We start from the raw sequence: 25,614 nt of genomic DNA, 5'->3' as shown, positions 1-25,614 counted from the left end.
CAGAATCATATTCATGCACAACATCCACTACGGCACACATTCAATGTCCTCCACCAATGAATCCTTCTCGTCATCTTTTTCCATAGGCATTCTGGATAAACAATCAGCACGGAAATTCATCCCGCCTGGAATATGTTCAAGGGTAAAATAATATTCTTAAAGTTTGGACACCATTCTCATGAGCCTAGCGGACATGCTATTGTTGTTGCCCTTATTGAAAATATAAACCAAAGGTTTATGATCGGTAAACAATTCAAAATTGCGTCCCCAAATATACATCTTAATCTTTTGAACAGCCCCCACACGCCAAAGCCTCACACTCTATTGTGCTTTATTATTGTTAAAACTGTTTAAGTGACCTTGCGTAAGCTCCATGGTTTGTTCACAACCTTCCACTCTCTAAGCACAGCACCAAGCCTGTAAATGCTGACGTCCACAGTTATAAGGGAAACACAATCATCCCTGAATGTATGCAAAGCTTGTGCTGTTACAATCAACTTTTTCACTTTTCCAAAAACTACATTCAACTCCTCTGTCCACTTGAAACTCTGGCCCTTTCTAAGTAACACCCACAGCGGTTCTACAGTTTGTGCATAACAAGGTATGAGTCTGGTGTAATATTCGGCCAGACCGAAGAACGAACGTAAGACGTCCTTGTCTGTGGGTGCTTTGGCCTCTTCAATCGCCCTCGCAACTGAAAATTTAGGTTTAATTCCTTTACAAGATACTGTGTGGCTTAAGTACTCTAACTCTTGTACCGCAAATTTACACTTATCAGCCCTCACTATCATCTCTCTAGACCTCAGGATAGATAGTACACTTTTTAAAATGGCATTATGTTCTTTCAAAGATTTATCAGAGGTCAGTTTATCATCCAATTACGCTTGTACCCCTTTGATATTAAGGAATAACGTGTCCATAAGTTTCTAGAACATGCTACCTGCTGATGTAGACCTAAAGGTAGTCGTAAAAAGTTGTACGCACCAAAAGGGGTCACAAATATGGTCAAGTCTTGAGACTCAACAGACAAAGCCACTTGGTGGTAAGCTGACATTAGATCAATCAAAGAAAACAACTTCTCGCCTCGAAGGGTTGCCAACAACTCTTGGATTCTGGGCAGTGGATTGCAATTCACGATTATGTTTTTATTCAGGGCGCGCAAGTCCACACAAAGTCTGATCCCACCAGACATCTTGCGTGCCACCACAATGGGAGACACCCACTGAGACAAATACGTAGTTTGAATGATGCCCTGCGAACATGAGCTATGCAGTGCACTCTTTAGTTCCTCCCTGACATGATTAGGAATAGAATGCACTTTATAAGCCATGGGCTGGGCATTAGGTACTAACTTTATGTGGTGTTCCATGCCCTTCACTAGTCCAACATGGTCACTAAACACAGATTTGAACTCAGAAAATACATCCTTCAACAGACCACCTTTAACCTCCGCCCTAGTACACTCCACTTGACACACTGCTAACTCCCCCATTTTGATCGGGGTTTCATCCCCTGAGACTAAGTACAGTCCCATATGAGCTAAGTCTCTCCACCCGATAAAGTTTTTCCTTTTTCTGCCACATAAACCTTCGTTTCAGTTTCTATTCCTAAGCATTGTGCAACACCTATGAAATACCCAATCATGTTGATATCTTTTTCTCCGAATGCTTTAGGGTTAACATCAGATTGTAATAACAAAACTTTTTTTCCAAAGATCATTAAATGTGGTATCCCTTAAAATGGTGATTGGAGAACAAGAGTCGGACATCACTTGAGAGGAATCTCATTGATCGAGGCAGAACATAAAGGAACCTTTATCGTTCCAGAATCCCCCACACAATCCAGTGTTATTATTATGTTACTAAGTGAATTCGTACATGAATCCACTTCTGTTTCACACTGCTAACATTTACAGGTTTTCAATTGCTCCTACACGCCCCCTGGAAATGGCCTACTTTCTTACATAGAATACAATGCTTTTTAATAGCTGGATAACCTGCAAAATTACTAATATAGTTCTTTGAACTGCATCTGAAACAAAACGTTGATTGTCTCTTCTGAGTAAATTTTTGTGGTTTTCCTTTCACATTAACAGTACATAAAGAAATCTCTAGTTCTAAATCAGAGGAAGACACCAGATTAACCCCAGGGTTGGAGTAATCAGGCATGACTTTGCTAGATATCGCCGAATGTTCGATGCTCAAGACTAAGTCAGTCACTTCAACAAAATATAAGGGGGTTCCCCAAGGGGTTCCTATTTCTATGTGATGCTGGCAGGAAAAAGGGGGAAAGAACAGTGAAATAGAAAGAGAGAACTACCCTGCCAGGGTATACTTATATGGTCCCAACAACAAGATCCAAAGGGATAAGGGGGGGTGACATAAATTAACGCATCGGAGCCAATGATATATCAGAACTCATTCAACACAATTGTTTGAGAAAATAGAAAAGTTTTTATTTTTTTTTTAAATGACAATTTATAAGTGGAGTCCATAAGAAAACTTTCTAAAGCATATATACAAATACAGGAAAAAATTGTTTTCTCTTAGGTCTAAATAGGTGTCATCATTAAAAATTCATACCAGGAAAAGAGTTTATGAACGTCCCACACACTCCCACAGTCATTCATTAAGCAGACATACACATCTCAATCTCACTCACTATAGAAATAGTGCAGACATACAACTACAAGTATTAGGAGGACCTAGGGGCCTGCAACATAACAATCAATGTTTGCTAGAGTAGAGACAAAAAACAACAACATGGAGGCAGTTAAAGATGAGGTGCAGTAGGTAGTGATATTACACTAAAGGCCATCCATGTAGGTCACGCCAACGAGCGTTTCAATGCAAGGCCAGTTTGGGCTGCATCTTCATCAGGGCATTGAAGACCGGGGAGGGGGACATACACACTGTGAATAAAAAAGAGGTCTGTTTATGTGTGAATCACATAGTTAAATACATATTTACTACATACAAATATGAATGAATTAAATATATTTTAATAAGCTAAACAAATAATTTCATAAGGCATATATGTATATATTGCAAAGTGGTTTAAAATGATAAACTCATTGGAAATGTATATCAATGCTCCGACAGCGTAGTCACTCAAAGCGTAAGGATTCTTACTATACCTCCTTAGTGGGAGGGACACAACGGGCTACTAAGGATAAGCCCAGGACCAGCAGAAACAACCAAACAGGCATTCAGAGCACACAATTGCTAAGGATTCAGGGTATTTACAAAAAGATGGGGACACTCCTAGCGGGGGATTTCGCATATGTGCCTGCGACTCGTCAGGGAACGGTCTTGACATCTACAGGGGGACCTCAAACGTGCCTATAAGAGGAGTTAAGGGCTCAATAAGATCTATCAGAGAGCAGGGAAAGGATAGTCTTACCACTTTTCTCCTGGATAAGCCAGATCATCATATGTTTTTCCATCATTCAGGTAAGGTTCCTGCGGAAGAGGGTTTCTCGCAAGTCTATATAGTAGTGGATCAAAGAAGCTTCTGGTTTGAAACAGATCCTAAGGGAGAAAAAGGGGGATTTTTTATATATATATATGTATATATATGAGAGGGGTTAGGGGATGGTTTGAAAGGGTTTACCAAAATGTCTCGAGCTGGTCCTCCATGAGAATTATTTTGAATTCAACAACTCCATGTTCAAGCAGACTAGTGGAGTCAGCATGGGGGCCAGTTGTGCCCCCAGCATAGCCTGTTTATACATGGGAGAATTCGAGCGCATTAACATCTTCAACGAAATGGCCCCCTTCCATGAAAACATTAGAGGATGGCGTCGATTTATCGACGATGTCTTTCTAATCTGGAAGGGGGACCATACGACCCTGGAGGAATACATATCATGGCTAAACGCAGCGGACCCCAATTTGCGTTTTACCAGTCACCATAGCCATCAAAGGATTGAATTCCTGGACATCTGGGTCGAACACTATGACAACTCTTTAAAAGTGTCTCTTTATACCAAGCCCACCGCCAGGAATACCTTGCTACAATACTCGAGCTTTCACCCCAGGAATCAACAAGATAGCATTCCCTACAGTCAGTTCCTACGAATAGGGAGGAACTGCACTGATATCAATGACTATCTACAACAATTGGATATCCTGAAAGAGAAATTACTCCACCGAGGCTATCCTAGAAACCTCATCAAGGACTCCTTCAAAAGAGCCAGATATTCGAACCGGGAGTTGATGCTTGAACCCTCAGTATCAGAATCCCAGGAAAGACTAGTGTATATATCACGTCACTCCAACATGAACCACAAAATCCGACAGGTCATTAACTCCAGTTGGCACCTCCTCAATTTGGAGAAGGAACTTACTCCCATCAGCCGGCCTATATTCGCATTCAAGAGAAATAAAAACCTAAAAAACCATCTTGTTAGGGGAAAATCGCTGGAAGTTCCGACCAGTGCTCAGACGGTGATTACCAATGGTGAGCCCATTTTTGGGAACCACCGATGCGGCACATGCCATGCATGCCCCCACGCCATCATATGCGACTCTGTGAGCACCACTGAACGCTCACTATCGGTGGCCCGAAATAAAAGAATGACCAACTGTCGAACTGCCAACATCGTATATATCATACTTTGCCCATGCAATCTGGCGTACGTTGGTGAAACCGGACACGAATGCCAACTGAGAATTGGGGAACACAAATCTAATATTCGAAACAAAAAAATCTCTGCCCCATTAGTTCCCCACTGGCTGGAAAAAGGCCACACTGAAAAGGACCTTCGCTGGTTCATCTTGGAAAAAATAATGGCCCAGCCTGGAATTGACACCACCAGCCTCCGAAAGAAAAGAGAGGTTTTTTGGATTTTCATGTTTAATTCTGTTAGCAAAGGACACAATGAAAAATGTCCTTGGTCCAACGCCTTTCTGTGAACTCCCCCCTTATCTGATCACTGTCCCTGTGAAAATGCTCATTATGAACCTTGTTTGAAAGTTCTTCCCTAGTATAGTTATTCTTGCTCACCTTGCCTTGTCTGCACTTGGTGACGTCACGTGCCCTGGAGACTCCCTTCCTAGATGGTTACCCCTTTCTCATTCTCCCACACGCTTGTGCTCTGAGCCCGCCTTGCAAAACTCCCTTGTCCATCGCTCGCGGCTATTTTCGCCCTCTTCTTTAAGTATTTTGCAATGTTCATGATAGATCTCCTCCGATTTCATTCTCACGCCCTTAAGAGGAATCCTACTGTATATCCCCTTATGATTCTGTCCCCTCTCCAGGATGGCCGCTGCATTAACAGTGCACTCTCCGCGGCACCATCGTCTCTGTTGCCGTCTATTCCACAAGGAAATTGATACAAACGCCGGTCCCCGCTGCTGTTTCCTATTCCCTAACAGACTTAAAAAGAGGAGTCTTCGTGGAATGGTTTGTCTGTCCCCTGTCGCCGACATGAGAGGACGCCGACCCTGCGACCTGCCTCAGCCCTCCCTCGATTCCAGGTAAGGATCTCTCAATGCCCCGCCATATATTGAATCCGACCGCCTCTATGTGTGGCGCTTACCGGCCCTATCATTTTTTTCCCCTGTCACCAGATTAATATGTCCGGCCCTCCGTGATTGCTAACTGAAATCTGGAGAGTTCCGGAATTTAGATCGGTCGCGGTGCGGGACGCCGACCCTGACGGCTGCAGGGTAAGATCGTCCATCTTTTACCCATTCCTCCTCTTCTGCCTACGCCTCGAGAGCATTCCACCCAGAGTTATTGACAGCATTGTTTTTCCCAGGCAGGAACCCGCTGATTCTCTTCAATTGTTTCATATGGCACCTCCGCCTCTGACTGTCTCAGATTGTGCCTTAATGAACACATATGGAATACGTATTTAATCGGCGTTTGGCTTCTCCATCAGGCAATGTTCCTCTTCCCCTGACTTGTGTTGGCTAGAGCAAGCCCCTTATTCCAATTGGAACTGGACCCTTCCTGTCCTCCTTCATTGTTGGGCCACCTGTTAATTTATATTATGTACCCTGCAGGTTGTCTCCCCCCTTTTTGGATGCGCCGTGTGTGAAGGAAACCTGAAGGAGAAAAAATAAAAAGATCTGCCTGTCCTCTACCACCCCATAAGGTATTTTCCTTCATATATACACTTGGTGATATTATTCAGCTGCCTGTCCCATTAGTTTTTTTTTTTTTTAAACACCTATAAACACCGTATAATTGAAGCCCCTTTCTCAGACCATATCTAGACCCAAATAGCTCGGGCCGAATCTTTGGTAAACCCTTTCAAACCGTCCCCTAACCCCTCTCATATATATACATATATATATAAAAAATCCCCCTTTTTCTCCCTAAGGATCTGTTTCAAACCAGAAGCTTCTTTGATCCACTACTATATAGACTTGCGAGAAACTTTCTTCTGCAGGAACCTTACCTGAATGAATGAAAAACATATGATGATCAGGCTTATCCAGGAGAAAAGTGGTAAGACTATCCTTTCCCTGCTCTCTCATAGATCTTATTGAGCCCTTAACTCCTCTTATAGGCACGTTTGAGGTCCCCCCTGTAGATGTCAAGACCGTTCCCTGACGAGTCGCAGGCACATATGCGAAATCACATATGCAGAAAAACACAGGAAGTCCCTAGGTGGTGGGGGTATATACCCTACAATGTAGACTGACCCTGCCAGAAGGCTCTAGGGGTATCTACACTGTCAAGGACAAGATAATATTTCACTTAACATACACAAAATATTCACATACAAGCTAACAGTCAGTTTAGGAACCCTGTCTATAGGTCATCACATTAGTTAGGAGACTATAAACTTAACCAGTGTAAAAAAACGGTTTATTAAAAAAACAATACAGTTTAAGTATGCAGTCATAAAACAAATATACATTCAATTGGACATCATTTATTTAAAAAAAAACAAAAGGTTGACGCGGCGTTTCGGTGTCTTGTGTTGATTGTAACACCTTCTTCAGGACGGGGTTTGTTAGTTAAAAAAAATCTCTAAAAGGCAAAATTACAGAAACAATAATCAACAGGGGCCTATTGTATACTGACGTTAGCATTGACATAAAATAATCACAAATACAGAATGTGCGCATAAATTGAGGACATTCGTGATCGCTGTATTAACATTATATATAAAACAGGGCAATCCCTTTTTTTGTACATTTGTTGCAGGCGTATACACTAGATAAGATTACATCATGTCTAGGGTCTCTGTCATTTACAATTTAATGCACGTAGCCACATTTGGCCTTTGTCGCCAGAGAATTTGTTTAAATCAGCGTTTTGATCCTCTCAATAATTTCATTGATTACTTGCATCCCCCATACTCCTTAGTCACATCTATATTAATGTGTTATCGGTCATAGTTTATTAACATACCTCAGAGATTTTGAGTGATTTATGGCATATGAAGTCTCATGAGGATACAGTTTTTTTCAATCATTAGTCTGATTCTCATGGGCTTATCTTCCTTAGACCTTGTTTGGATAGAGGCATTCCATCTGGGGGGTAAATTTCATAAATCAGATAAACTTACATTCTATAGTGCTTACTCTACTTCTTGCTCAATGGTAAATGAGAGAGTTCATTTACGAAATCCCCCGCTAGGAGTGTCCCCTCCTTTTGAAAAATACCCTGAATCCTTATCAATTGTGTACTCTGAATGCCTGTTTGGTTGTTTCTGCTGGCCCTGGGCGTATCCTTAGTAGCCCGTTGTGTCCCTCCCACTAAGGAGGTATAGTAAGAATCCTTACGCTTTGAGTGACTACGCTGTCGGAGCATTGATATACATTTCCAATGAGTTTATCATTTTACACCACTTTGCAATATATACATATATGCCTTAGGAAATTATATGTTTAGCTTATTAAAATATATTTAATTCATTCATATTTGTATGTAGTAAATATGTATTTAACTATGTGATTCACACATAAACAGACCTCTTTTTTATTCACAGTGTGTATGTCCCCCTCCCCGGTCTTCAATGCCCTGATGAAGATGCAGCCCAAACTGGCCTTGCATTGAAACCCGCGTTGGCATGACCTCCATGGATGGCCTTTAGTGTAATATCACTACCTACTGCACCTCATCTTTAACTGCCTCCATGTTGTTGTTTTTTGTCTCTACTCTAGCAAACATTGATTGTTATGTTGCAGGCCCCTAGGTCCTCCTAATACTTGTAGTTGTATGTCTGCACTATTTCTATAGTGAGTGAGATTGAGATGTGTATGTCTGCTTAATGAATGATGACTGTGGGAGTGTGTGGGACGTTCATAAACTCTTTTCCTGGTATGAATTTTTAATGATGACACCTATTTAGACGTAACAGAAAAAAAAAATCCTGTATTTGTATATATGCTTTAGAAAGTTTTCTTATGGACTCCACTTATAAATTGTCATTTTTTAAAAACATAAAAACTTATCAATTTTCTCAAACAATTATGTTGAATGAGTTCTGATATATCATTGGCTCCGATGCGTTAATTTATGTCACCCCCCCCTTATCCCTTTGGATCTCGCTGTTGGGACCATATAAGTATACCCTGGCAGGGTAGTTCTCTCTTTCTATTTCACCATAAGTCAGTCACTTCAGTCAATGGTGGATTCTTGCAACTCAAAATCCGTTCTTGGATGTTGCGAGAGGCACAGTTGAACACGAACTGGTCCCTAATATAATTGTCTTCTAAAACCACATGTGGTTGCCAATACCATGAGAGTTGAAATATATTCTTCCACCTTCTCCTCCTCCATGTGCTTCCTTTCATAAATATTATGTCACTCCAGCATGATATTAGGCTCATCAGAAAACAGTTTCTTGAGCCTCGCAATAGCCTCCAAATAAACATTCTATTGTCTATCTCCAGAACGAGATTGTGGAGGGGGAATGGGTGCAATGCTATCAAAATCCTTTGTGCTGCTTGGCCCAGACTCCTGATTAGCCAAGCAAATTTCCTTGCGGGATTGTAACCCACTGCATCAATGGCTACCAGGTGGTTTTCAAAACGACTAAACCATTCAGACCAAACAATAGTTGGCCTCCCGGGCTTGCTTAAGAATGGAAAGGTTGTGTAATCTGGTGTGCATTAGCCATGGCAGAGGAAAATATACTTTAAAGAAACAAATCCCAAAGAATGTAAAAATAGTAAGTTTAGAAAAAAAACCAGGCCAGGTCACAGTTCATAGTTATTAATGGCCTGGGGAGGGGTTAAATGTAGATAAGAACTAACCTCTTCCCACCAGACCACTCCTTGCCTCCAAAGGTCACTCCTCGAGGAAACCTAATGATCGAAGAAATGCCTATGTCCCCCCAACTTAGGACATACTGGTATCTTCAGCAGGAATAGAAGAGAAGAATGTATTCAGAATGTGGACGTCACATCAGCTGTTACAAGCTCCCTCCTTGTTATGTTGAATAGGGTACATAACTGTAGCTAGCCCATTCCAAGATGGCCGCTAACTCGCATCATGATGTCAGCGCGCCTACCGACGTTGATGCAACCTAGGTGAAGTGTGGGCGAGTGCTCGAGGTGAGAAGCACAAGAAGCTGACTGATGGTGTGGTGCTCTAAGCTCGAGCTCAAGCTGAGCACCACTCAGTCCACTCCGAAAACGACAACCACGAACCTCCAAGATGACAACGGGCACGATATCCAGCAGAGCTCCCCTTGCATCCGATCACAACGTGGAAATGTCCACCTGGAACGCGGAGCTCCGATGATCTGTGTGTTCCCCAAAACAGAAGGCAGGAAGACCTTAGTGCTGCGTGGGTGAATTAGTTGGTGGAATACTCTTCCCATTCGTTGTCAGATGAAATAAGCGAAGGAATACTGGTTTCAGAAGTCGTAGTATTAATTTCAAGGTTTCCACCCATGAACGGAGCAACCTCCTGGCCCGGTGATTGAACAGCAACTGACAAGATGCCATTCAAACCCTGACCAGTGACCACTCCATGCTCGGGCCATATTCAAGAACATACACACATTTGGTTCTAGTGTACCTTGCACTTGCTGCGCGATGCACTATTAATACCAATACTACAGGGAGGGTTGAAAAGACGCTTTCGAGACATACGTGGAGGCCATTGGGGGGACGTATATGTAGCGAAGAGGAAGTTGGCAATATTAAAACACTGCTTAGGGGTAGAAGTAAGGAAAGCTCTAAAATCTTTGCCCAGGCAGTCAGTAGAGGGTAGAAATGCAGATACAGGGTCTGACACGGAAGAAGATGTGTATGCTATGGCTTGGAATGCACTAGAGAAGAACTATGGCAAAAAGATAAATATTGGTTGAGAGGCATACATATTTTCCCAACTCAAGTACAAGGCAAATCCATCGATCTATATGTGGCAGCATTAAAGAGACTTAGCTGTCACTTGCAGATTTAAGGATCTCAGAGGTGAGATGATAGAGATCAAATGATCAATAGAACATGGAGCACAATTATTCAAGGAAAATTGCTAGTCCTGAAGGACCCCACACTTCACAAAACTATAGAAGTGGCAAAACGTTTGGAAAATACCTCCTGGCATGTGAAAGAATTGGGAGGGGTGGCAGCCAAAGGTAATAATGATGCAGGAAATGTTATTGAGGTGTATGTTGTGAAAATGTTCATGCAAAAATCTCAAGAAGAAAGCATCAAGAGGGTAAAGGCTAAAGAGGGTGAAAAAGAAAAGACATGTTTTAGATGTTGCAGCTCAAGACACACTTCAGAAGCAAATAATTGTCCAGCTGCCAAAAGTAAATGCTTTAGATGTAAGAAGCGAGGGCATTTTTTTATGGTTTGTAGAATGGCTGATACACCTAGGTACAAGAGATCAGTTAATTGGGTGAACAATGATGGACAAGCACACCAACGGGAAGAATCAAGTGAAAGTGAAGATGAAGATGTAGAGGTACTGTTGGTGAGTCTGAGTCTGGGGAGAGATCTTATCACCCCCAATAATGTGTAATTTACATTAATGGGAAAGAGGTGCAAGCGTGAGCAGATTCAGATTCCCCGTTCACATTGATTGACAAATCTACATGGGAGAATTGGTGGTTAGGTAATTGTCTCTTACAGATGTAGAACCTGAACTATACTGAAGGAGAAAATTACTGGTCGTAGGATACTTTGTAACAGAGTTCAGATTCCAAGATAGAACTGCTCAAGGAAAAAGTATATGTGGTGGAGAAGGGGAGGTCCTGTTGGGATGAAAAGAGCAGTAGGCGTAGGTTTGATTGAAATCCTAATCATCCTAAACAGGTGTTGCTGTCAGACACAAAAAGTGCAGGTAATTGGGTCAGAAAGTTTCCTAAGTTATTGTGTAAAGGGTTAAGGTGTTTAAAGAGGTTTGAACACTGGATATATTAAAGTAAGGGGCGATACCTAGAGTATATGATGTGAGAAACATCCTGCTGGCTCTAAGTTCTTTGCTGAAAGAAGAGTTGACAAGACTGTGCAGTGAAGGGGAAATAGATCCCATTGAGGCTTCAGAGTGGCTTAGCCCAATTGTAATCACAAGGAAGCCTAATGGAAAATGTGTGTGGACCTCAGAGACCTCAAAAATTGCATTTGGGTAGATCATCATCCCCTTCCGAGTAGAAGTGAAATCCTTGCAAGTGTGAAAGGGGGTAGATTTTTCACCATGCTGAACCTGTCCAACACTTATCATCCGGTGCACTTACAGGATAGTTCTAGACACTTACCGCATTTTATGACACCTAGGGGAGCTTTACAGTTCGTCAGCATGCCCTTCGGATTAGCTTCCACGTCAGTGGTTTTTCAAAGGGTTATGCAAGATGTATTAAAGGACATGTCAAAGGTGCTTGTGTTCCACAACAATGTATTGGTTTGGGGCGACAGCAAAGAGCAACATGATGTGGTTTTGAATGAACTGTTCTGGAAGTTGGAGGATGCAGGTCTTACAATAGGCCTGGAGAAATGTAAGTTTAGCACACAGGAAGTTGAGTATTTAGGTAATTCCTTGTCTTATGAGGGTGTGAAATAAAAATATGCTTGGTAGAAGCGATTCAAAAGTGTGAAAGAATCTATTGTAAGAGCGATTGCCCTTAACCCCTCCCATGCCCATGACGAGCTCAGCTCGTCATGGGCCACGGTGCTCCGGTGCTCATGATGAGCTCAGTTCGTAATGGCCCATGGAACACTCGCACGCTGGACTAATTCCCCTGCTGTGCTGAGCGTTCCATTAAACGGGCGTGGTAATGACGAGCTCAGCTCGACATGAGCACCGGAGCACCGTGGCTCATGACGAGCTGAGCTCGTCATGAGCATGGGGGCGCTGTGCGCGCCCCCCACCCCCCAGCACAGCAGGGGAATAGCCCCAGCAGCCATGGGGTTAAACCTTTTTGCCACAACAACAAGACTATTATTGTTACTGATGCCAGCAATTGTGGATTGGAAGCTGTATTAATGCAGGTGTATGAAGACAAAGAAAGAGTATTCGGTCGTGGAGGGCATTGTGAGGAGAAATGAGAGACGGGTGGTAGCTATTGATTTAAGAGAGAGACTGCTGACTTTGCTTCAGGAGGGACATGGAGGTATGTCAGCAATGAAGAGGAAAGCCCAGGTCTGCTTCTGGTGGCCAGGCATGGGTAAGCAAATTAAGAGGCATGTCTGAGATTATATTTCTAGTGCCTGCAGTGACAAATCGCATGTGAAGCAGAAGACACAGATTGGCCCAGTGCATTTGACTAAATACCCATGGGAAAGAGTTGCAATAGACATCTGTGGGCCATTTGAGGGTTTGGGTGGGTGTGAGAAATACGCTACTGTAATTATGGACAGGTTTTTTCAAATGGCCTGAAGTGGCATTCATATGTGAAATGAAATCCAGTGATGTAATAGCCTTTTGTGAAGACATTTTCAGAAAGGATGGGTGCCCTGCTGACATTTTAACAGACAACAGTACCCAGTCTCTGATTAGCGGAGGTACATGGCGGCCACTAGCTAGACACTAGCGGTCGCAGGCGGCAGTCCTGGTTTTTTTTCCTGTGCTGGAGAGCAAGACGTGCGGAAGCTAGTTGTAGGAGCGGGAGAAAGCAGGAGAAAAGTGGAGAGGCTATAGCGGTGGGAACTTACCGGCAACAATTAAGGCAGCAGGGTGATGTTCGAGGAGCCTGGATGTGTCTGGGGAATACAGTGTGGTGAGCAGCCATCGCACTGGAGTGAGGCAGCGGGGAGCCTCCGGCGGATCTGGCAGGCTGGAATCAGGGGCAGAGGCAGAACAAGCAGGGCTTGTCTGCAGCAGGCGAAGGAGATGGAGACTGAGAGAAGCAGCTCCTACAGAGCTGAGAAGCAGCAGACACATGAAGCAAGAGAGAGGGGAGGAAGCCCTCTGCATATGGAGACAAAGACAAAGACCCAAATGGAAGGTGAGGCCCTCTCCAGGTACACGCTGAGGACTAGGAATATTGGAGGTAAGGCCAGTCTTCTATCTGTTTCCCCAGATGCTCTGCCTGATTTACCACAAGGGGCAAAGCCTACAATTAAGGTGAAAAGGGGGCGGCAAAGGGCGGCCTCACAGAATGGAGGGGCTGGGAGGGTTTTAAAGGAAATTAGTGACAGGAAGTCTACAAAGAAAGAATCTTGCAGGCAGAAAGGGCTTTCCTCACAAAACAGATCAAAGAAGCCAGCAACACCCCAAAAGAATTATTCCAAACGGTTTCATCCCTGGCAAACCCTAAAACCATAAAATTTCACCCAGTCTTCCACTCTGTGAAAATCTCGCCACCTTCTTTCGAGAAAAAGTAGAAAACATATTTTTTTCCCTAGACAGTCTGGTTAGGACACCCTCTTCGAGGGAGGGCCCGGAATCAGACAGTACTCTGGAAAAACTTCTACATTTCCAGCCCATCACCGAAAAGGAAGTGGTGAGCCGCCTATTGAAGATAAAATCGGGCTCCCCACACGATCCATGTCCTACGGCAATAGCTAAATCAGCTCTGACATCATTGCAACCGGACTCACTCCCCTCTTCAATCAGATGTTGGACAAAGGGGAATATCCCGCCAGATGGAAGCGAGCCTCCATCCTGCCCCTGCTAAAAAAAAACAACCTAGACATCACCGAGATGAATAACTATCGGCCGATTGCTCGACTTCCCCTCCCCGCTAAAATCATGGAAGGCAACTTAAATGCACAATTAAGTACCTTTTTAAAGACAGGGGAACACCTTGACCCTTCCCAACACGGCTTTCGTGCAGAACATAGAACGGAATCCGCTCTGATCAAATCAGTGGAAGACATCAGACAGGTGATGGACGCAGGAGGCAGAGCGGCCCTGATTCTGTTGGATCTTTCCGCGGCCTTCGACACGGTCCACCACAAGTTGTTGGTGGACCGGTTGAGGGCCTGTGGAATTCAGGGAAAGGCACTAAAGATCTTACAGGCCTTCCTCTCCAACAGAACTCAGTCGGTGACCCTGGGAGACTTTGAATCGCGTCCGTTTGTGTTGCCCTGTGGAGTTCCCCAGGGGTCCTCACTTAGTCCCACCCTTTTTAATGTTTATGTTGCGACCCTTGCCCCGGTGATTCGATCGTTCGGTTTCACCTTACAGCATATGCGGATGACACACAGATAGTGGTGTCACTACTACCCGGCAACACAGATAGTACAGCAGACAGGTTTAGAGGCTGCATGCATGAGGTGGGCTGCTGGATGGCTCAAAACTGTATAAAACTCAATTCCACCAAGACAGAAGTGCTGCTCTTTGGTGCCAGGGACAACTTCTGGTCCCCGAGATGGTGGCCAGATGAAATGGGACCTCTCCCCTCCCCGGTGGAAAAAGTCAAAAATCTGGGTATACTGGTGGACGACTCTTTGTCCTTCAAACCCCAGATTAATGCACTATCCTCCTCCATACACTACACCCTCAAAACTATCAGGAAAGTTCTTCCGTATTTGGAGAAGGAGCACAGGAAAACTGTTGTTACTGGTCTAGTCCTTTCACGCTTGGACTATTGTAACAGCCTGATGTTAAACGCCCAGCAGAGCGTTCTTAATAAACTCCAGTTACTGCAAAATGCAGCTGCCCGCCTGATCACCGACACCCCCAAATTTGCATCGGTAGCACAGGACTTGGTGAACCTTCACTGGTTGCCAATTCGCAAGAGAATTGCTTTTAAAGCGCTATGCATGGTCTTCAAGGACCTACATGACATGGGTCCTAGATACATGAAACTGCTCTTCTGTTGGCATAAACCAGCAAGAACCCTGAGATTTGGGGAACTGGCACTGGTTACGGTCCCCAGAGTTAAAAGAGCACGCTGGGGAGGCAGGAGCTTCTCCCTCGGGGCGGCAGAGGCTTGGAACAAACTGCCACTCTATCTTAGACAATCTTCGGACCTGATGGCCTTTAGGAAAGAGCTCAAGACCTGGCTCTTGACTCATTAATCTCTTAGCTACCCACTTACACTGGTTCAATTATTCTAGCGCCAGGACACCTCCGGGTAACAGAGCGCTCTACAAATGTAAAAAAAAAGAATATAAAGAAATCCTCCCTCCAAGCCACGAGAGTTAAAGTGACCCCTTCACTTAAATCCTTTTTTCGTGTATTGCCAAGTATGCAAAAAGACAACGCAGTCAGCGCAAATCCTAGCCCTGATGGGCTTAGCCGTGAAGGCGTAATGGTGAGCGCAATAGAGAGCGCTAGTGATCTGGGGAGAGTTAACGACACTGAAGGTCCTGCTTTAAAGGATCTTGCGAGCATTCTGAATAATACAAATACATTGGGCGCAGAGGGCAGTCCCCCGCAGCAAGATATAATAACAGTTCCTATTAGCAACAGATATTTTGCCTTAATGGTAGCAGAAGAGCTGAAAGCATCCCCGCTAGCACAGTCGTCAGCATCAGTATTAGAAGCGAACAGGGACAGCCCGAACTATACAAATAGCCCTATTAGCCCAGAAAGAAGAAAAGCAGAGACAGAGCTTTCACTGGCCAGTATTCTATTGGAGTTGAAAAAGGATATTAACCCGTTCCCAGCGTCGAACGTTCAGCGCCCAGTGCTGAACGTTCGGAGAACGAATGCTGACCAGACGGCCAACGGTCGTGCGCAGCACTGGGGAGGTAGCGCTCGTGACGACCGTTGGCCGTCGGCAGCAATTAAAGGGTTAAAGAGCGCTTTGAGGTATCAGAGGCTAACCAAACAGGCATACAAGCATGCTGTTCGGAACTAGCCCAGAAGCTGGACGAAGTCACTGCTCGTACAAAACTTTGGAGGAAGTAAGTGCTGTAAAACAGGATGTGGAGAAAAATACAACTGAGATTTCAAACGTCGGGAAACAAAATCAGATGCTAAGAGATGACATAGAGAGGATTGAGAACCATTCTCGCAGGATCAATATAAGATTCTTTAATATTCCTAAAAATGAAGAAGGCCCGGATATGAAGGCTTTTATAATCTCTCTCCTACGGAAACAATTCTGAAGGATAAAGAGGAGATAAACCTTGAGAGTGAAATACAGAGGACGCACGGAGAGTCGTTTAGACACAATCCACAGACAACTAAGCCCAGAAAGATCTTAGTAAATTTCCTCTCTTATAACATTAAGGAAGAAATACTAAGTAGCGCTTTAAAATATGGCCCATATGTGATCAATGGTTTTTCCTTTCTGGCCAGGTCTGATGTGTGCAAGGTTACAGAGCAAAAGCAGTGGGAGCTAGGTGGAAAGATGGAGGAGCTCCGAAGATTAGGAGCTAAAGTCCAGCTGAAATTCCCTGCTATGCTCTGTATTTTGTGGAACAATAAAATGTATAACTACCGCTCAGTGGAGGATGTCGAGGCACTTATACGTAGAATGAGTAATGAGAGGCAGTCAAAGTAAAAAATAGCTCTCCAGCACTTTTGTAATGTATAAATAAGCTGTTTGTTAGTAAATGCCCCCTGCGGACTACACGCCTATAGGCATTCTTATGTCTAACAACGTAGGGAGGGTTTCTCAGGTGGGGCACTGTAGTGGAGGGGAGGGGGGTTTGTGGGGGAGCACGGGTGGGGAGCAGTGGGAAAAAAAATCAAACAAATTCCTTAACACTGCTATTGAAGGAAGGCCTTCCCAGTGCAGGATCGGAATCAAAAGAGAATTTATTAAGAAAGATGACTTCACCTAACATACCAAGTCTTAAAATTCTGACTTGGAATGTGAATGGTATGAGGTCTGAACTCAGACAGAGGAGAATCCTTGAGTACTTAAAAAATAGTCAGGCACATGTAATGCTATTACAGGAGACGCACCTTATGGCAAGTGAGAGCAAAGAGTTGTTTAGGAGATGTGGTTGGGTGCAAAATTTTATTGTGTCAGATCAACCATTGTGCTGCAAGGGAGTGGTAATTCTGATCAGGAGCGGCTGTGGTCTAGAATTGAAAGAGTCAAGTCCAGATAACTCAGGCAGGTGGGCGGCAGCTCGGGTAAGGTGGGTTGACATGGATTTCCTACATATCGGATATTACAGCCCTAATGAGCATAATCCTCAATATATTATAGATTTAGAATTGAGGATGGCAGCATTATCAGTCCCTGTAATCATAGGTGGCGATTTTAATGTTTTGTTAGACCCTGTGTTAGATCGATCTACAAAAAGAGAGTATACCTATGTCCCAAGGATGAGGAAGGCTTTGAAACGTATGATACGTGACTTTAATATAGTGGAGGTATGGAGACATCTGAAGGGTAAGATAAGAGGGTACACGTATGATAGCAAAAAACATCATCATTTTTCAAGACTTGACTATTTTTTTGTTGAAAAATCCTTTTTGACAAATATTAAGAAGATTAAGCATCTCCCTGCCCATATTTCAGACCACTCACCTGTAATGGTAACCATACAAGCTTTGATGCCACTGATGGAGCAAGGATTCGCAAGAAATGTGACTTGCTTGTTATCAATACATTAATCAACATGTTTGTCATATTAATATTGCCTTTCACAAAACATTGGGTATCTAGAAGAAGCTTGCATATGTGGTTCTACTAATGTTAATCCGCTTGCAAATAAAATGGCTGCTGCTACGTGGGATTTCTTACAGCGCGTGCGTCTGTCACACTTACGTGACATGACGTATCTTTCGCTTGGAAGGAAACTTTTGCTTCTGCGCACTATAACTAAAATGGCTGCTCTGTAACCGCATGCATGAAGCTTGCTCAGCTGCCTTTGCTAAGCTGGTGGTTCTGCTTAACATTAACGCAATAGTTGAAAATAAAGTAATGGGAATGGAGTAGAGATAAGTGGTATACAGTGCATTGATTTATTCTGTGTTCTCACACTGTTTCTTTTCTATTCTTACATGTAAATCGTTTTGGGCCTGACGTCTATCGCTGAACTCCATATTGAAAGAAACTGCATCTGCGCAGAAAAAACACAAACTCTGAAGCACTGGTATTGAAACCCGGCCAAGTCATGACTTGCTAGAAGATGTTCCTGGGAAAGTCAACTTCTGACCCCTGTGAAGGAAGCTAAACTAAAATATGGACTACATTGTAATCATTATTGATACATTCACTGCCGGGTGGAATAAAAGTGCATGAGAAAATAAATTGTTGGGCGGGTACGCAAACATTAATATTCATTTTGAAAAGTTTCATTTTTGTGTGGTGTGATGACCTCTCCTCATTCCTTGTCCAATCAAAATTGGGGATCCTTACACTTGCAACATTGGGGGTGGTACACTGACCTGGAAAATAGTATAACTAGGGTAGGCTTAGCTAGTTAATTTGTCCGACTTGTCCAAATAGCTGATCTGTCACTGACCCAACGCACTCAATAGGTAATCGGGAGCAGAGGTGCTTGCGGAGCACTCTGTCAGAAGATTCGCTGACCCAATCGGGGTCGGGAAGCTGAAGTGCTGGTGAAGCATTTTGTTGGTGAAATCGATAACCCAATCGGGGTTCTGGCTGTTAGCTGCAGAGAGGGAGTAGTGCAGGCGTTGCAACTGAACTGCTGGGTCCGGTCTTAACCTTTGGTGGTCCTGTCCAGATCCAAATTGGCTTTACCTGTTCTGATTCTGATCTGCACCTGCAAGCCTACTGGCGACTGCAACTTTTGGGGTTTCTGTCCTTTGTCCTGCCCGTGGCCAGGGTTGGTCTTCACACTGTTCTAGGTAAATAGAAATTTGTGTGGGTTTGTCATTGTATTGTTTCTTTCTCTTTACCCTTTCCTACCGTTAACGTTTTGATTACATATGTTCCCTTCTCTTACCATCCCTGTGTTAATTATTTTCAAAATCAATTTTATTGCATTACATGTTCCTTTTCTTTCCTTCCCTATTGCTAAATGTTTGAAAACTCTTTAATACATCTTTTGCATAGTTACATATTGATTCTGACCATCATAATTGAAAGTCTGCTGGTGTTTAATCTTTGGATCATCCGCATTTAAGAAACTTAGATAAAGATTTTAAAACTTCCAGAGTCTGTGGTTATTATATGAGTGCAAATGTTCTTATTCTACCTATTACTGACTACAATGATGGGTAAGAATATGGTAAAGGTCATAAATGAAGTTTATAAATCACTGATTAGAGTAAGTGCACAGGTTACCTGATTAAAATCTCATCACATGTTGTTTATGGGCCGGGGTGAGTATGGTAATCGGAGTCGGGTGACCTGCGCGCTCTATCACCACAACCAGCCAGGAGATGGACTTTAAGGCGTTCATTGCTCTTAGAAGAGGGGGTGGATATGGCATTGAAGGAAGCAACGACTGAATACTTTGATATAAACCAAGGTACCGCCTCCACAGGTATTGTTTGGGATGCCTTTAAGGCATATATTCGAGGTATCCTAAAAAGTTTAAACTCATTAGAAAATTGGAAAGCACATACAGAACTAGAGAATAGTGAAAAAGAGATTGGGATCCTGAAGGAGGCCTTACATACTGTGAGTACAGGAGAAGAAAAAGTGAGGTTGGAAGAGAGGCTACATGACGCAAAACTAGAATTTAAAATTAAAATAGACCAAAAGTGTAAAGCCAGTTGGCAAGCGGCGAATATAAAGGAATTTGAATATGGCGAAAAAGCTGGTGCTTTACTTGCCTGGAAAGCAAGAGTGGAAAGATCATGAAATGACATAAAAGAGTTAAAAAGGGAAACATGAGAAAAGCTGGACAGCTGGGATTCTATGTAGGAGCATATAGTTACAATTTTCTCACAGCTCTATACCGAAAATATTATTGCTGACATTACAAAAACTAGATGTTGGCTTGGTACACTTGATCTTCTGGCATTAAGTGAAGAAGAAAAAGGTGTTTTAGAAGCCCCAATCACAAAAGAATAAATAAAAGGAGCAATCAAAAAATCTAAAATTGGGAAGGCGGCAGGGCTCGATGCCCTCCCGGCAGAAGTATATAAACATATGGCAGATGAAATACTACCTATCTGGGAGACGCTGTTTAACTTGATATATAGAGGAGAAGTTCAGGCCCCAGAATCGTGGCATGAAGCTTCTGTTGTTTTAATTTTTTGAAACCTGCAAAGGACCCAGCCAAAGCAGAATAATACAGGCCAATCTCCCTACTAAATGCTGACTATAAGATCTTTGTCAGCATTTTGGCAGGGAGATTATCCAGAATAATACCTCAATTGAGACATGAGAATCAAAAGGGGTTTATTCCCGGAAGGCAAATGTGTGAGCTAACCCAACAACTAATAGGGTGTATTGATATTGTGACAGAAAGATCGGTTCCCTTGGCGGTGGTCACTTTGGACGCCGCTAAGCTGTTGGAACGAGTTTGTTGGGAGTACTCATGGGTAGTTCTAGAACATATGGGGTTTTGGGCCTTATTTTATAAATACATTAAAAACATGATTTAATAGTTCTACAGCTAGGATCCTCTTAAATGTAGCCCTCACTAAAAGTTTTATGATATTGAGAGGGACACAACAGGGATGTCCAATCTCACCCCTGTTATTCAATCTATACATCGAGCCATTTGCACAAGCGCTCCGCCAAGACAATCAGGTGAAGGCTTTCAGTATAGGAATGTTCAAAAAAAGAATCTCACTCTATGCGGATGACCTAATCATTTTTACAACAGACCCGTCTATTACGATCCCAAGGGTTGAGCAATTGGCGGATGATTATGGGGTTTTGTCAGGATACTTGATCAATAAAGAAGAAACCGGGATTATGTGCTGGAATATCCCAAATTGGAAGGGGAATTTGCAGAGAGAGATCAGATATCTAGGTATAAATATTCTCAATACTATACAGGATGTCCCACAGGATGTCCCACATCATAATCTGGAGAGAGTCACAAAGGAAATTGAGAAAACTCTAGATAGGTGGAAGAATCTCCCATTGACAATATGCGGAAGGGTCAACCTGATCAAAATGGTTATTTTGCCGAAACTCTCATTCCTTTTTAATTGCATACCTTTAACGTTTCCAAGTAAGCTAATAAATAAAGCACAGGGTAAATTGGGTAATTTTGTTTGGGCAGACAGGGGAGCACATATGTCTTGGAAGAAACTCAGGAAAAGATTGGCAGAAGGAGGGCTTGCTCTACCAGACGTAAGATTGTTTTGCATGGCTTTCCAGTTCAAAATTGTAGGATGTTATTTCATACAACAGGGCACGGGGTGTGAGGAGGATTGTGTGAGGAGATGTTAAAAGAATGGGGAGGGAAAGGTTTTTTGTTTAAGTTTGGTGCCAAGAAATTTTTTACAAGAGTAAAATTAAAGCTATTGAAGGCAGCTTTGATTCTGTGGGTGAAGATTAGGAACATATTAGGAATCGGATATTATTCAGGAGAGACCCCAATAAGGGATTCACCTGTCACCCAAAAAAATGCCTGCAGAACCAATTGAGCATTCCACTTAGAAGGGCAGGTATAGTGGTCTGGGGGACTTTATAGTGAAGGATGAAGTGGTCCCATGGGAAGTATTATGGATCAAGACAGGGGGATCTCTGTCTTGATTTAAATTTCTCCAGCTAAAATCTTGTGGGGAAGCAAATAGATGTGAGATAAAGAGTCTCAGGAGTTTGAAAAAAAGTTAAAGAATGAAGCAATGGTAAAGAAGGAAATAAGTGGTTGTTATCACACACTATTGACTAAGCATGGGCGAATTTTGCGAATTCGCAATTCGCGAATTTGTGGATTTGCGGATTTGCGAATTGGGAATTTGCGGATTTTTTTGTTTTTGCGTATTCGTGAGTGTTCGCGAGGCGCTTTGCATGTTCGCGGGTGTTCGCGAGGCGCTTTGCAATTTCGCGAGTTTTTTTTTTGCCTGCTTAATCACTGCCACCCTCTCGTTTTTTATGCCCATCTGCCCTCTGTACCACTCGTTTCTGTGCCCTTCTGCCCTCTGCCCCACTCATTTTTTGTCCCCTTCTGCCCTCTGTCCCACTTTTGTGCCCTTCTGCCCTCAGCCCCACTTAGAACGGCGCCGGCAAGCTGCCAGTGCCATTGTAAAATAGCTAGAAATAGCTTCAACAGGAAGCACTAATAGATAAAGTAAAGCAGGTGCTCCAGTTGAAGGTCAAATTAAGTTACACAATCATTAATCACCCCAAGTTTGGGGTGATTAATGATTGTGTAACTGAATTTGAGCAGCACCTGTTTTACTTTATCTATTAGAGCTTCCTGTTGAAGCTGACTTTTGTAACTATTTCAGAATGGCTCTGGCAGCTTGCCGGCGCCATTCTAAAAGAGTTACAAAAGTCAGCTTGAACTTTTGACCCAATCCGTTCCGTTCGCGGATTTTGCGGGAAATTCGCGAATCTCGCGGATTGCGAATTTACTGAAAATCAGCAAAATCCGCGAGCGGAACGGATTTTCCACCCATGCTTACTATTGACTTCTGAGAAAGAAAAAATTAAAGGCCTCTATGAAATATGGGACGGGGTGATGCAGATTCCTGACCCATCAAAAATATGGCAGTTTTCGGTTAAGCTGTTGTATAAAGTAGTCAAACCATTGAATTTGAATAGAAAATATTTCTTTACAGCGAATAGATTATATTGGACTCCACAAAAATTGGCAAAATTCGCAACAGATGTCCAACCCCAATGCCACAGGTGTGGTGAAGTTGGTGCTAATGATAAGCATATGTTTTTGGTATGCCCTCAGTTGGAGAAGTATTGGTTTGAGGTTGAAAAGATAATTAATGAAATTCTTGAGATAAATATCAAAGTTAGCCTTTTACTAGTAATGCTGGTGGTAGCAGATCAGTTATGCAACGATATTACTGGGGATAAACAGGCTTTGCTATTTTATTTAATCATACACGCTAGGCGTGAGATTTGTAAGAAATGGACTGAAATTTCTCCACCACAAGGGATGGACAGCAAAAATAGATATTGAACTGGAATCCAATATACAATCCAACATATGGTTGGCCTTCAAAAATTGGGATGGAACATGAGTGCACAACCCCTTTATGTCCAATGATTACACCTGTGTGGGCTGTGCAGCCTGGATACTGGAAGGGCACGAGTGCAGGAACTATGGAAGTATCGCAAAAGCCTGGGGAGGTACAGATCGGTTGACAGGCTACTATTTGCATATAATGGTGGTATGAGGACAAAAACATTTTTTTTTAAAACAGTACCCAGTGTCTGTCCATAGATTTTTGCTCCTTTCTCAAAAGATGGGGAATTTGCCATTGCAGGACCCCAGTTTATCATTGCTGGGGAAATGGTTTAGTGGACCCTTCAACCATGTGCTGGTGGAAAGCTTCAACAAGCCATCACCTGCAACATGTGTTGGAAAAGTCAAGTGAAGGATATGTTGTGGAATTATCACACCACACAACATTCAGCTACTGAGGAGACACTGTTTTGTTTTTGAAGGGCAGGGAACCATGTATGGTAGCGGTTCCAGCCTGTATGACAAAGGCTGGCATGGGCAAAGTTGACTATGACAGATTATGAATGAAGGTTGATAAGTATCAGACAAAGTACAGACTAAGATAAATGACAGCAGGAAAACTTGTACTATTTCCATAACACTCAAATTGACGGATTGAGTTTCATCATCTTTATTCTTGAATTTCTCAAATCTTATAATAAAACAAAAAGACAAATGCACGTTGGGAACCGCCTACGCGTTTCGTCCCTGTTTTCATGGGACTTCTTCAGGGCAACACTCCAACTTGTGGGAAGTCTTGTCCACAATCAACTTGTATAGTTCCAAAAACCTCTAGTGTTCTATTAAGACCTCCAGTAGCTCTCCTGTAGATCCAATGGTTGGTAAATCCCTCTATAGCACCATCAAATCCAAAACCGATATCCCATTTATTTTTACTCTCTCCTACTGATCCTGTGTTTAGTGTTCAGGAGAGAAAGGGACATGTAAAAGTTCACTCGACGACAGTGCAATAAATTTACTTACTTACTTACTTACTTACACTCGACGAGAGTACAGACTAAGACACAATGGAAAAATAATGAAGAGCTACAAGATCTTTACTAAAGGGATGTATGTCAGAGTAGATGTGGGCAACGTGAAAGAAAAGGGAAGTTCCAAACAATCTACCTGAAGACTGTGATAGAAGTGAGGAGAATACTGAAAAATTATCAGATGGGAAGTGGCGAAATACAAGGAGAGTGGCTGTGTGCAGTAATGTAGAAGAAAGGCAATGGTCAAGAACCTGTGACGATAATGGCAGATGGCAGAAAGGAGTGACAGTACAAAAGGGTACTGAGCTCCCTTACCACAAGAAGACCAAGAGTGCTGGAGGATTATATTTGTACATACAAAGGTGGTCTAAAGTAAAATAGCGTGCCAATATATGTTTGTTAAGGAAAGATGTGTTATGTTTAGTATTTATGTTACCCTGCAACTGGATGCTGTTCTCTAGTGACAGCATCCTTCCACTTCTGGAATCTAGTGTGTGGATTCTGAGAAGCTGTGAGGCAGGCAGGTACTGAGATCAGGGACTGGCCAAGGGGTGTTTCTTGTAACTCAATAAATAAGACTCTTCTCAATTACCACAACATCCTGTCTTCATAAAAATGGTAACACCGCTATGTGGTGCCAAAAACTGTGTTTTCACTCTCCCTAAAATACACCTCACTATTCGCGAGCTGCTGCTCGGATCACACACATAAGAGATACCCCACACACGTTTGGCCCTGGCCCCACCAAAGTTTCTGTGTTATCTGAAAAACGTCATACTCACTCCTGGTCTTCCAGGTTAATGGTCTGTTTATCCAGGGCCGTTTGTACATCTGATTCAACATTCTATTGTGAAAAAAAGACATTGAAAAGCATGTATCATGAATGTTTGCTTCTGTCATGCTCATAATAGTAGGTTCTCTTAGTCATGGCCAAAATTATTTTTCCATATTTTTATGCTGTTTCTTTTACTTGTTAAATGATATTTCACCCACAATTGAATCAGAAATGTGTTGAGTTTTTTCAACATTTTAAAATCAGCATTCAATTTTACATATTACATCCATAGTGATGAAAAAAGTTATGGCATGCTAACATATGGGTTTCAAGTATGTGATTAACTAAACCTTATTGCACCTGGCAGAACTGCTGCGCTTGCCCGATGCTCTACAATTCTTTCAAAGCACCCTGAATTGTTCAAAAGGTGAAGGAAAACAACACAAAATGTGGGTAAACCTTTTGCTTTACCGTAGTAAATTCCTATGAATGCCAGCGGATCACGCACTTTATT

The 25,614-nt window shown here is 42.8% G+C and overlaps 1 protein-coding gene across 4 annotated transcripts in view; it reads right to left on the bottom strand.

Moving 5' to 3' along the window:
* C6H6orf118 (chromosome 6 C6orf118 homolog) overlaps positions 1 to 25,614 on the bottom strand; it is a 281,810-nt gene that overhangs the window by 18,819 nt on the left and 237,377 nt on the right. Inside the window, exons 9-10 of one of the 4 annotated variants that reach the window (XM_086925370.1) lie at positions 25,108 to 25,169; positions 2,806 to 2,911 (exon numbers count right to left, since the gene is read on the bottom strand). The exons of 1 other annotated variant lie outside the window; for it this stretch is intronic. In XM_086925370.1, coding sequence (XP_086781496.1) covers positions 2,827 to 2,911; positions 25,108 to 25,169 — 147 coding nt within the window. In that variant the 3' untranslated portion in view covers positions 2,806 to 2,826. Of the gene's footprint in view, positions 1 to 2,720; positions 2,912 to 25,107; positions 25,170 to 25,614 lie in introns of those variants that run through there. 2 more of the 4 variants (XM_086925369.1, XM_086925371.1) reach the window with 2 other exon arrangements.

This window comes from Lissotriton vulgaris, chromosome 6 (genome assembly GCF_964263255.1).
Source record: "Lissotriton vulgaris chromosome 6, aLisVul1.2, whole genome shotgun sequence".
NCBI lineage: Eukaryota > Metazoa > Chordata > Amphibia > Caudata > Salamandridae > Lissotriton > Lissotriton vulgaris.
This window is presented reverse-complemented; position numbering and strand designations above follow the sequence as displayed.